At 39.6% G+C, this 13,838-nt stretch overlaps 1 protein-coding gene across 6 annotated transcripts in view; it reads left to right on the forward strand.

Annotated features, from left to right (window-relative positions):
- The window catches only part of NAV3 (neuron navigator 3), a 915,819-nt gene that overhangs the window by 739,227 nt on the left and 162,754 nt on the right, over nt 1-13,838 (forward strand). For all 6 annotated transcript variants that reach the window (XM_055394051.2, XM_088836813.1, XM_088836814.1 and 3 more), the window contains 2 exons: nt 4,996-5,104; nt 5,766-6,149. In XM_055394051.2, coding sequence (XP_055250026.2) covers nt 4,996-5,104; nt 5,766-6,149 — 493 coding nt within the window. The remainder of the gene's footprint in view (nt 1-4,995; nt 5,105-5,765; nt 6,150-13,838) is intronic.

Genomic DNA, 13,838 nt, shown 5'->3' on the forward strand with positions numbered 1-13,838 from the left:
GCATTTTAAGTTGGTAAATATATCAGAGCCCATAGCACACAGGAATTTCAGGATTTCTGCCACGTGCTTAACTGGGTTCTGCTTCTGACTCAAAATGGCCTCTTCCAAGTTAGTTTTTAGGCAGAGTTCCCTGAGTTCAATTCTTTATTCTTATATATTCTAATAAGTCAGACAGACTAGGGTGTGTGTTATAACTATATAGGAGAATATTTAAAAGGTAATTAGTAAAACTGCTAGCTATATTTTGTTATTTTTGTGCCCCCCCACCAAAGTGTCTGGTTTACCCTATGAGTTGAAAAATTTTGTATCCAACTCCCTGTTGGGGGTAATCCACAAAACTAGGGTGATTTCTCCAAATAAATCAGACAGCTAAACTCTAAAAAATAACGTTTATAATATGGCTACTGTAGAAGATATAATTCTCTGTGAATAAGGTTCATTCATATATAATTTGTTTTCCTCCTAAAAGATAACAGGACTGGCAGTGTTAATTACAATGCATGTAATTAAAGCCTGAAAAATAAGAGCAGGACCACACAGTTTAAATGGTCTGTCTGCAATTAAGTAAAAATGCAGAAGAACCAAACTGAGCCTGTTATTCTGTGTCCTACTCAGAGAAGAGATGTTACAAGCAAAGAGAAAACAGTTCACACTAATGTTGTAAACTCAAAGTGAATTTCAGAATATAGCCTTCTGGAAAATGTGTGTATAAGCCTTTACTATTTTGTCTGACACTTAGGAGGCTTCCTTCAGGAATAATAGCTAGATTTAAGGTTATGAAAGTGAAACGGAATACATTTTTGTGACTAAATACATTTCTCACTAAATATATTTTCTTCTAACTTTTGTTACTAAATATTTAATATTATTTGCATTTTTATATTTGACCTTTTAGGTTGACATTCTCTCCCCACCACCATTTCTGTAGACATCACTTGGATACAAATTTACAGGCTGTTTCAAGCTTGTACCATCCTTAGGGGGTTTGCAAGTACATTTAACTTTATCTTGCTTTTTGTGGGTCATTGAGAACATTTACTGCAATAAATTTTGATTTGGTTATTATCTTTCCTGACATGAATGAGGCAGCGATTATGTTCTGCTCAGTAAGTGCTGGGAGGAAAATGTCCATTTGTCTGATGGTTATGAGTGGATGTCATGAGGAGAAAAACCAGAGGAGGGAGAACGGTGATGGTTCTGAAACATGAGGGAAGCTGTGTAAACAAGCAGTGGATGCAGTGGGAAGAATCCAAGCACTTAAGATGCCTGCTGGATTGGAAGAAGGAAACTTAAAATGTGATAAAGATGTTTAAAAAAAAATGTGAAAATGGAATGTCCGAAAATACAGTGTTCTTAAAGTTTATGTAAAAAATTTTGAAAGTAACTCAAATAGCAGTGTTATTAATATTAAGAAATTGGCAGGTAGGTGATTGAAATGCAGTTTGATTGCAATGTGAAAGTTCTCCCTGAGGGAAAGGGCTGGGTGACTGGGTACATATAAAGGTATATTTTGGGAAACTTGTACAAGGGCAATATTGTTCTTTCTTTACTCCCTCCAGTAAAAGTCATCTCAACACTTTCTTCTTTAAGACTCTTCATCTCTTACCATCACTTATAATCATCGGCTTCTCTACTGTGTGACGTGTTAGATACACTGCCACATCAGTATTAACTTTAGTGTGTATCCAGCTTGGTCTCATCCTTCACTATTACTTTTTTTCTGCCACTTTTAGAAAAACCCCTTCCTTACCTCTGCCTTTCCTTTGACTGTAATGATATTTTTTTCTGTTGTTGTTCAGTCACTCAGTCGTGTCCGACTCTTTGCAACCCCATGGTCTGCAGCACACGAGGCTTCCCTGTCCTCCACTCTCTCCCAGAGTTTGCTCAAACTCATATACATTGAGTCATGATGCTATTTAACCATCTCATCCTCTGCCGCCCTCTTCTCCTTTTGCCTTCAGTTTTTCCCAGTATCAGGGTCTCTTCTAATGAGTTGGCTCTTCACATGAAGTGGCCAAAATATTGGAACTTTAGCATCAGTCCTTCCAATGAATAGTCAGGATTATTTCCTTTAGGATTGACTGGTTTGATCTTGCAATCCAAGGGACTCTCAAGAGTTTTCTCCAACAGTCTTTTAAAACACAGTTCTACAGCATCAATTCTTCAGTGCTCAGCCTTCTTTATGGTCCAACTCTCATACCCATACATGACTACTGGAAAAAACCACAGCTCTGACTAGACGGACCTTTTTTGGCAAAGTAACATCTCTGCTTTTTAATACACTGTCTAGGTTTGTCTTAACTTTTCTTCCAAGGAGCAAGTATCTTTTAATTCATGGCTGTAGTCACCCTTTAAGATTTTTCTTACAAAGCCTTCCTTTTCCTTCAGGGTTCTGCCAGATTATTTGGAAATAAGAGAAAGACTTCTTTATGACTGTTTCTCAAATATGCTGTGTTGTATTTATGAAGAGGAGAATAGAAAGAATTTCTGGAGAAGGCATAATTAGAGTTTTAAGGGCTAAGTTAAATACAGTTCTGATATTTAAACATATATTAATCTGCTGCTGCTAAGTCGCTTCAGTCATGTCTGACTCTGTGCGACCCCATAGATAGAAGCCCACCAGGTTCCCCCGTCCCTGGGATTCTCCAGGCAAGAACACTGGAGTGGGTTGCCATTTCCTTCTCCAACTAGGTTATAAATCACATGGATTAGGATTGGAAAAGTTAATGCCATGTGCATGAGGATACAATGGGCGACTTTTTTATTTCATTTTTTATTGAAGTAGAGTTGATTTACAATGTGTTGTTTTCAGGTGTACAACAAAGTGATTCAGTTATATATGTGTGCATATATATATATATATATAATGTATGCATACTCACATAGTTTTTTTCAGATTCTTTTCCCATATAGGTTATTACTAAATATTGAGTGAAGTTCCCTGTGCTATAAAGTAGGTCCTCATTTACTTTATACATATAGTAGTGTGTATGTGTTACTCCCAATTCCTAAATTCCTAATTTACCCCCTCCAACCTTTCCCATTTGGTAACCATAAGTTTGCTTTCTATGTCAGCTTCTGTTTTGTAAATAGGTTATTTGTATCGTTTCTTTTAGATTCCATATATAAGTGGTATCATATGATACTTGTCTTTCTCTATATGATTTACTTCACATAGTATGATAATTTCTAAGTTCATGCACGTTGCTGCAAATGGCATTATTTCATTCTTTTTATGAGTGAGTAACATTCTAGTGTGTGTGTGTGTGTGTGTGTGTACGCATGCATGCATCTTCCATATAGTTAATTAGGGAGGTTTTTCAATATTTTCTAAGTTTAAAATAATAATACAGTTATTAATCATATTTCAACAATTCAAATAATTGGTAAGTTAAAAAGAAGAGATTTGCAGACTGGCAGAAGAGTGGTGGTTGCTTTAACAGCCACCCAGGATGAAGAAAAACGAACAAGGTAGTAATATTTGGCTGAACAGGGAATTAGCAGTTGTCTTTTTGAGGGGCCACCATGGTAAAGTAGTGTAAAGTTGTTCTGTTGGTTTCACAGTTGTTAGGATCCCTGGGTGGAAGTTAAATGCAGACAAATTATTACTCATCCTCAGAGTTGTTTTTATAATTAGATCTAATTAGTCTGATATTGGAAAGAATCAGTTCTTACTGGAGAATAGAAAGTCTTTCTAATCTTAGAGGTTTCAGATAGATACACATGGCCACCTGGCTAGTGAGACAAAGATTTGTTCCTTCATTGGCAGAGAGGTAAGGCCAGAGAATCTCTGAAGTCCCCACCAACGGTAAGTTTCTATTATAGATGTCAAATGCTATATAGATGTTAAATGGGTACACTTTTTCTGTATTTTTTAAAAATATGGCATGAATATTGTGGGAAAAAAGCGAACAGGTTGACTATCTACCTATATTCTTAAAACAGATTGTCGATATTTGGCTTGTTTGTGCTACAGTCTTTATTCTGGAATCTAATACATACTGTTTTCTGCCTTCACTCTTCCTTCTTGTTTTTTTCTTCTCCTTCCATCCCTTTTACATCTCATTCCCTGCCATCCCCTCCTTTGTCTTCTTCCTCCCTCTCCTTCCCATACCTTCTACCTCCTTCTTTCATTCCCCTTCCTCTCACCTTTTTTTTAAATTTCCTTCTTTCTTTTTATCTAAAATTCCTGATCATTGGACATACTCCTGAGCTAAATTGAACAAAATGGAGACTATGATTTCTCTCCTTCCTTTCCATGTTCTGCTTATTTCCAGAATCACCAACTTGAAATGGTCACTGGCCTGTACTTTATTGCATGGCCATAAACAAACTGGCTTAATGCCCCCTCTGCCCCCGAATGACATGTTGAGGTTGTATAAGGCCAGCATTTGTCACCCTGGCAGAGCTGTTTATTTTATGTGTAGACTTGTTCCTGGATTAGATGCGTAGGACTTTGTTTGAACTCTTGGTGTCACATGTGTATGGCCTGGTTCCCTGTAGAAAGTGGAGAAATAATTACAAATCCAGTTCTGAATCTTTGTTCATTAGTCTGTTGAAAGACTTGAAAAGATATTACTTCTGTGAACAAAGGCCTCCATCTTATTCCCCTAAGTCCAAATGTATACTTGCTATATAAGTTTATCTCAGCTACTCTGAGCACACTTTGAAACAGGCGATTATGGAAATAATTAGGATCCAGATAGTTGCAGGTTTTTAAATTAAGCTCAGAAACATGGAGCTGGTGACTCATTTTGCAACGATTAAGCTCATAGACCTAAGAAATATTATTATGTTATCACCACTTCAAATTATTACTTTTACCATTATATTTGTTTCTATTCCCATTTTGTTTGTAAAACAAAGAATTATAATTTCAGATGATATAGTTATTTGGAATTTTCTCCCTATTATTTTAGTTTTGATAAAAGGAACTCATATATACATATACCCAATAAATGACATGAATAACAAATTATTGTGTTACTTTTCTAGGTGAAGACCCTGAAACAAGAAGAATGAGAACAGTTAAAAACATAGCAGATTTGAGGCAGAATTTAGAAGAGACGATGTCTAGTCTTCGTGGGACCCAGATAAGCCACAGGTCTTCAGTTCTGCCTGTTTGGGGGTCAATAAAGGAAAAATTACAGCAAGCGCTTAACTTCTTATAATGATAAAGAAGGGATTTTAGTTTCCCTTTACTCTTTTCTCGCTTAAATTTTATGTGACAATCAACTGGTGACTTCTCAGTACCTATCTGGTGATGTTTTTCACTCCTAACCATCTCTTCATATAATTTCCCATTCAGACTGAATTAGCTACTGACCTACCACCGTCACTGCTAAATGGATTTTCAGGCCTGCCTTAAATAACACTGGCAGATGTTGTAGTTAAAATACACCTGAGGAGGGATGTTATAGAGTCTTTCAAACTAATTGTTGTAACTTTCAGAAAAGTTCCAGGAAGGCTACAGTGAGTTAAATTAAGGGTTAGTTGAGAATATGAAACACTGTTTTACCTAAAATGTAATGATGGCCTTTCTTGGAAAGCAAAAAAGAAAAAGCTATGGTGAATGCCCCTTCCTACATTTTGATACCTACAGAGGTGTTTAGAAATCTCAAAATGAATGTATAATTTGACTTCCATGAAAGTGGACATCGCTCCAAGAAATGACTCTCAACTATAAGCCTTCCTGTGCTCATGCACTCTGGGTCCGTGGCCCCAGGTGAGCCAGTGTCTAGTGATTTCTTTATTTTATTTGACAGCACCCTGGAGACAACATTTGACAGCACTGTAACAACGGAAGTGAATGGCAGGACCATACCCAACTTGACAGGTCGACCCACCCCCATGACCTGGAGGTTGGGCCAGGCATGCCCTCGACTTCAGGCTGGAGATGCTCCGTCCCTGGGCGCCGGCTACCCTCGCAGCGGTACTGGGAGATTCATCCACACAGACCCCTCAAGGTTCATGTACACTACGCCTCTCCGTCGAGCTGCTGTCTCTCGACTGGGAAACATGTCACAGATTGACATGAGTGAGAAAGCAAGCAGTGACCTGGACGTGTCTGCTGAAGTCGACGTTGGTGGATACATGAGCGATGGTGATATCCTTGGGAAAAGTCTCAGGACTGACGACATCCACAGTGGGTAAGTGGCCCAGGGCCCTGGGCTCCAGCAGAATTGTGTAAAGAGGGTGGTCTACCGAGGTGCATTAGCTGTGGGAAGGGAATTTGATGTTATATAATCGCTAAGTCCTATGTGACTCTTGCGACTCCATGGACTGTAACCCACCAGGCTCCTCTGTCCATGAGATTTCCCAGGGAAGAATACTGGAGAGGGTTGCCATTCCCTTCTCCAGGGAATCGTTCTAACCCAGGGACTGAAACTGTGTCTTCTGTGTCTCCTGCATTGGCAGGCAGATTCTCTAACACTGATCCACCTGGTAAGCCTCCAGAAAGGGAGTATATAAAGTTAGTTAATAAAGTTGTTAGAAAATGTGAGAAATCTAAGTTTATTTGGGGGTATTTCAGCTTTCTTTTCTGATCACTCATGAACAATAAGATAGCCAAAATTTCTTTAAAATCTTTTCATTATAATCCATTAACTTTTTCTATTGTTAATTCGGAGAAACACATGTGCCATATGTTTTCAGAGTGATTTTCACATGCTTCTTAAATAACAAATTTTATAGTGAAGGACATGGGAAGGAGACAGGAGGAGTTTTGCTGAACTGCTTGATTTTTGGGGGGCTTGTCAAAGCTGCCTGTAACTGTTCTGAGGAACTCATATTTTCTAGCATTCTTAATTATACACCTCTGATCTAACTTTTGCATTTGAAAGTTTCCATCTGTTTATTCTCTTTTTTGTCGGCATCTTAGCCCATTTTTCTTCTGTTTCCTATTACACTCTGAAAAAAAATATTGTGATATAAAACTCTCAAAAAGTATTTTGGCAATTTGGAATATTTAGTTCAATCTAAGGATGATCCCCAGTGGCAGAAATAGGATTTTCTATTAAGACTGCTTCTATTATTGACTGTAGTTGCCACTTGGAAAACTTATTACCCACTTCACTCTTGTTAAGTTCTTTAAGGACATTGTCATTTAATCAACCCTCCGCTAACAACCCTTCTGAGGTGTGTATTTTTAAACCTGTTTTACAGATAATGAAACTGATCACAGTTGGCCCCAACTGTATTAAAGCTAAGGAAAGACTAAAATGGCATTGGAACTCAGACACATCTGACTTCAAAACCCAGGCTCCGTAATACAAGGAAAAACTTTCCAATTAACTTTATCTATATTTTTCATGTGAGTCTGGGTTTTGACCTATTCTTTGTCCATATGCTTCTGAGAGGACTAGTCTCAGAAGACATTCTTTATACAAGTAACCTTTCCTGACTTCATTCATGAAAAACTTGTTTGAATGGGGACAAGACCTTAAAAAGGACAAAAGAGCTTTTGATCAGACTCATAGCTCTGCTTTGATATCCTGATCCCCACCAGTGCACTCCTGGTGTCCACCTTCTTTGAGCCTCTAAGGAGCTAGATTTAGGGAGACAGGTTATTGTTAATTAGGGTGGGAGGTAGTTGAGTTGCCACTGGAGTCATAGTGTCTAAATTAAATCTCCTTCTAACATGTGCTGTCTGTGATCTCCTCGAGAGCTTAATTTATCCAAATACCTCTCTGTAATAAAGACAAAATTGCAGAATCTTCATTAAATTTTTAGGAATGAAGAAAACCCCACAAATTGTCCTTAGCACAGTCTTTCACAATGTAAGTGTTCAGTAAATTATCATTTGTTATCACAATTTGTTATTAATTATCAATTACCTCTGTCATCACAATTAGATTTTTATCAGTAGAATTATTAACCTGATGATTAATAACATAATAATCATAGGATATGATCTCATATAGGAGATAGTTGAAATTGTGAGAGGTATGAAGAAAGAATCCTGGGAAAATAATAGAGAAGAGAGATCATGAGATGAATTATATATGCACCTATTAGAAAAATTTGTTGAGTTCTTCCTATGTGTAAAGCAACATTCTAGGCACTGTGTGTTCAGTGGTGAACATATAGACACAGTACCAGCCCATGTATTATTCGCATGTTAGTTTTTTTTTATATTTTTATGTGTTCATTTATTCAATAAATGAATAGCCATATATGTACATATATATGTAAGTGTATATATATACATTCTTAGATAAGTGGATTTTGAAGGCATTTTTTTAAAAAAACTGAGTTCTGCTTATAGTAATATATTTTTACCAGCATACCCATACTCAGGAGCTATATTAGGTGACTAACTTCTGTAGCAGAGAAATTTCAAAATCTCAGCAACTTAACACAAAGAAGTTAATTTCTCCTTCATGTAAAACCCTTCCTGACGTTTCTGGTCATCAGTTGGGGAATGTGTGCATAAGACACAGTCTTTCAGAGACTAGGATGATAGATAACATGGCTATTACCCAGGCAGACAGGGGTTTGATTTCAATAGGCAGATGACAAAGAGACAGATGACTGGGGTGTGAGAATATTTCGTATGCACGAGGCCTAGAAGTGGGGGTATGACTTCCACACACATTCCCTCGTACAGAGCTGAGGGGGCCGCGTCAAATCATCAGTGCGGCCAGGGACCATTGTTCAGCTGTGTGCCCAGAAGGAAGAGGAAACTGGTTGGATAGAGCTGGCTAGTCTCTGCAGAACTCTAATGAGGAATTTTTAAAATACTGTTATATCCCTTTTCCTTCTTGCTTGTTTCCTGACTCACTGAAAACCTGTTTCTCACTTCTGTTCTCCAGTTTTGTTCGCTATTGGTCTTTCAAAGGAGGTCTTGAACAGTCCCACAGACGAGTCTGTATAAGTACGTGTTCGTGGTCTGCGTGTGTTGTGTTGACCACCCAAGTCACCCATATTCAGTGACTAAAGAAGAAGATGAAGAGAAAAAAAAAACTAAAAACAGAACAAAGCTTGTTTGAAAGCTCCCTCTGATGATGCTGACCTGCTTGGCCTTATACACGCTCTTTCCTGTGGTGGAGTGCAGACATGGGAATGTGACAAAGGACTCAGAGTCCTGCCCCTGCGTGGAGGGTGACTAGCTGTGGTCAAAGGCAGGGCCACTGGTCTCGGTTCAGCGGTGACTGGGGTTGTGGGGAGGACGCCCAGGATGTGCTGTGTGTCCTCACTGCTCATCTGTGAACATGCCGTGCCCCTGTCGACATCGGTAGGATGCAGTCCAGTGTGTCAGCCTAAAATTAAGAGATAGGAAGACATGCTCAGGGGAATTTTAATTTTATATTTTCCTCAAGAAAGAGGGCATAGAAATGTCTGTGCTACAGTTCATGAAAAAATACTGAATCACAAAGTTAACTGTCTGTTCCCAATTTTTAGAAGTATGTTTTAATGATTAAATGGACAAAAAAAGGCTCAAAAGCCATAGCAGTGAATGAAGATGTTTAATTTAGGATTTTCTCTTCACGCAGCTGCAAGGTATGTCATGAAGTAAATGGAAATGGACTTTCATTTTTTTGTCATGCACTTCAGGTAGAACTGAGAAAATTAGGTAATCGGCATTCTGAGAATTCAAAATTTCTTGAAGCATGCAAAGGCTTATCTCTTTTTTCACTTCTCAAAATTACCTTAAACACTTGGGGATGTGAATCTGCCAGTAATTAGGAATTAGTCAGAGGAAGGCCTCTTACATATAATGAATAGCTCTGAAAAAGTCTCCATGTATTAAAAAAAAAAAAAAGGGAATACTCTAGAATATTGGAGGGAAAATTGCATATTTTAACTGGGTGGAAACTGGAGTTATCTCCAGGTATCACAGTGATAAATAGTTGGGCCAAGAATATAACCTAAAATTCTAATTTAAATGGCCCAAACACAAAGTAATTTAATTCTGGGGAATGACATTTTTAAAAGGGAGATGGATACTTTAATCCTGCTTCTCTCCTGCATGCATGCTTGAGTGCTCAGTCGTGTCCAACTCTTGGTGACCCCATGGATTGTAGCCCACCAGGCAGGCAAGAACACTGGAGGGGGTTGCCATTTCCTCTTTGATCCTCCCTCATTTCTCCTGTAGTAAACTTTGTGAGTGACTGAAGCATGCATAACGTTGGAAAAGATAGGGTTACCTGAGTTGGGTTAAAAGGATGTACATGGTAAACTTCTACTTATTCCTAATCATAATGCTTCACTTCATATTTAAGACATAAGAATTATTTTTAGTGAATGTAGAAAGTCTAATGGACAAATAGCTGGTAATGCTAGTCAGCATATACTTAGCACTTATTATGTGCTAGGTAATGCTCTATGCATTTTACATATATTAGCTCATTTTGATGTTGTTCAGTCACCTGATCATGTCCAGCTCTTTGCGATCCCATGGACTATAGCATGCCAGGCCTCTCTGTCCCTTGCCATCTCCCAAAGTTTGCCCAAGTTCATGTGCATTGCATTGGTGATGCCATCAGCATCTCATCCTCTGACGCCCTCTTCTCCTTCTGCCCTCAGTCTTTCCCAGCATCAGGGACTTTTCCAATGAGTCAGCTGTTCACATCAGATAGCCAAAATACTGGAGTTTCAGCTTCAGCATCAGCCCTTCCAGTGAATATTAAGGGTTGATCTCCCTTAACATTGACTGGTTTGATCTTCTTGCTGTCAAAGGGACTTTCAGGAGTCTTCTCCAACATCACATTTCGAAGGCATCAATTCTTTGGTGTTCTGCCAGTTCTTCGGCACTCAGCCTTCTTTACAGTCCAGCTCTCACAACCATATGTGACCACTGGGAAGACTAGCGTTGACTATATAGACCTTTTTGGCAGAGGAATATCTCTGCTTTTCAACACACTGTCTAGGTTTGTCGTAGCTTTCCTGCCAAGAAGCAGTTGTATTCTAATTTCATGGCTTCAGTCACCATCCACAATGATTTTAGAGCCCAAGAAGAGGAAATCTGTCACTGCTTCCACCTTTTCCCCTTCTATTGGCCGTGAAGTAATGGGGCCCTTGAAATGCAAGGAGGCCCAACCAGTCCATCTTAAAGGAGATCAGTTCTGGGTGTTTATTGGAAGGACTGATGTTGAAGCTGAAGCTCCAATACTTTGGCCACATGCTGCGAAGAGTTGACTCATTTGAAAAGACCCTGATGCTGGGAAAGACTGAAGGCAGGAGGAGAAGGAGACGACAGAGGATGAGATGATTGGATGGCATCACTGACTCAATGGACATGGGTTTGGGTGGATTCTGGGAGTTGGTGATGGACAGGGAGGCCTGGCGTGCTGTGGTTCATGGGGTCGCAAAGAGTCGGGCATGACTGAGCGACTGAACTGAACTGAACTGAATGGGGCCCAATGCCATGAGCTTAGTTTGTTTAATATTTAGTTTTAAGCCTGTTCTTTTACTCTGTTCCTTCACCCTCATCAAGAGACTCTTTAATTCCTCTTAACTTTCTGCCATTAGAGTAATATCGCCCGCATATTGAGGTTGTTGATGTTTCTTCCGCCTATCTTGATTTCAGCTTGTAACTCATCCAGCCAGGCATTTCTCATGATGTGCCCAGTGTACAGGTTAAACAAACAGGGGAACAGGAGACAGCCCTGCCGTACTCCTTTCTCAATCTTGAACCAGTCAGTTGTTCCATACAGGGTTCTAACTGCTGCTTCTTGACCCGCACACAGGTTTCTCATGAGACAGGTAACATGGTCCAGTATTTCCATCTCTTTAAGAGCTTTCCACAGTTTATTATGATCCACACAGTCAAAGGCTTTGGCATAGTCTGTGAAACAGAGGTAGATGTTTTTCTGGAATTCCCTAGCTTTCTCTATGTTCCAGCTGATGTTGGCAATTTGATCTCTGTTTCCTCTTCCTTTATTAAACCCAGGTTGGACATCTAGAAGTTCTTGGTTCACATAATCCTTAGAGGTAGCATGCAAGATTTTAAACATGACCTTACTAGCATAGGAGATGAGTGCACTTGTCTGATGGTTAACACATTCTTTAGTACTACCCTACTTGGGAACTGGGATGGGGTTTAACCTTTCAGATTTGCTGACATATTGAATGAAGCACCTTGATGGCATCATCCTTAAGGGTCTTGAGTAGTTCTACTGGAATTCCATCAGATCCACTAGCTTTATTAACAGATGCTGCTGCTGCTGCTAAGTCACTTCAGTTGTGTCTGACTGTATGCGACCCCATAGACGGAAGCCCACCAGGCTCCACAGTCCCTGGGATTCTCCAGGCAAGAACACTGGAGTGGGTTGCCATTTCCTTCTCCAGTGCATGAAAGTGAAAAGTGAAAGTGAAGTTGCTCAGTCATGTCCGACTCTTCGCGACCCCATGGACTGCAGCCCACCAGGCTCCTCCGTCCGTGGGATTTTCCAGGCAGGGGTACTGGAGTGGGATGCCATTGCCTTCTCTGATTATTAACAGCAGTGCTTCCTAACTCATTAACTAATTTATTTCTTACCATAACGGTAAGAGGTAAGCATATCATTACTGTCTCCATTTAACAGATGAAACATCTGAGGCATAGATAGATTAAGTAGCTTTAGGTAGAACTCAGAAAATTAATTCATTGGCATCCCCCCCCAAAAAATACAAACTTACTTGATGCATGCTTTGCTGAATTTGAACTTGAAAACAATTTGCCTCCAGTCTGCACTCTTAATCATCTTGACATACTGACCCTGTTGGCTACATGTCTCCTTGTCCACATTTCTCTCACAGAAGCTTATTCTTTTACAAGCAAACATAAAAGAGCTTCACAGCAATCATTCATTGTTAGTGTAGTTTTCCTTAGCTAGCACCTTTGATCAAGGCGACGATCCTTAAAATTTCCTGTGCTCATGATCTCTGTTCTAGATGCTAAACTAGAGTTCCTTGGGAGTTAAATATGAACACAAATTTTAGATTCCCTGTGTTTTCATGTCATAAAAAATATCTAATTGTTATATTAAGTTTCTGATATGAAGTATTGAGTGTAAAAACAGTTCTATGAAGATTGGTAGGGACATGGATTTTGAATCTTTCCAAATCTCCACAAAAAACAAGCAAAACAACTTGATAGCAAAGCCATAAAAAAAATGATCGTTTACTTAAAAAAGCTGATACAAGGTATCATCTCATACCCCAGGTATAAGTAATAAAGGACAGTCAGTCAGGAGCCAAAGAATGAGAATGATACTAGCTTGCATGTGTGCTCAGTTGAGTCCAACTGTTTGCTGCCCCCGGGGACTGTAGCCCAGCAGGCTTCTCTGTCCATGGAATCTTCCAGGCAAGAACACTGGAGCAGGTTGTCATTTCTTACTCCAGGGGATCTTTCCGACTCAGGGATTGAACCCACATCTCCTATGTCTCCTGCACTGGCAGGCAGATTCTTTACCACTGATACCATCATCCATGTACAAAGAAACGGAGGGTAGTAGTGGGACATCTGATCACACTGAGAACAGAATTACCCCAAAAAAGAGCCAAGAGACGCTGACTGGAATACACACAGGCCCTATCTGAAGGCCGCAACTGGAGGTGGGAGGGTTTTGACCAGGCAAGGAGAGTCCAGGCTGAAGGTCATATCTGGAGGGAATGGAGCTTTCTTGTTCCCATGAGTTCATTAAACGCTCCAGCTACAGCTTCCTTCCCAGACAGGGCCCCACTCTGAGAGAAGACTTCCAGGAGAAGAAGCAAACTGAACAGGATGTGACAATAAAAGTGACAATAGAGAAGGTCCAGATCAAAATGAGGGGCAGGAACAGAGTCCAGAAATCTCAAAAAGCTAATTATCACACTTTAACACACTACATACACAAAAATAAAAGAGGCACTTA

The sequence above is a fragment of the Moschus berezovskii genome, chromosome 6 (assembly GCF_049115385.1).
Source record: "Moschus berezovskii isolate FMDL1 chromosome 6, NW_MosBer_1.0, whole genome shotgun sequence".
Classification (NCBI taxonomy): domain Eukaryota; kingdom Metazoa; phylum Chordata; class Mammalia; order Artiodactyla; family Moschidae; genus Moschus; species Moschus berezovskii.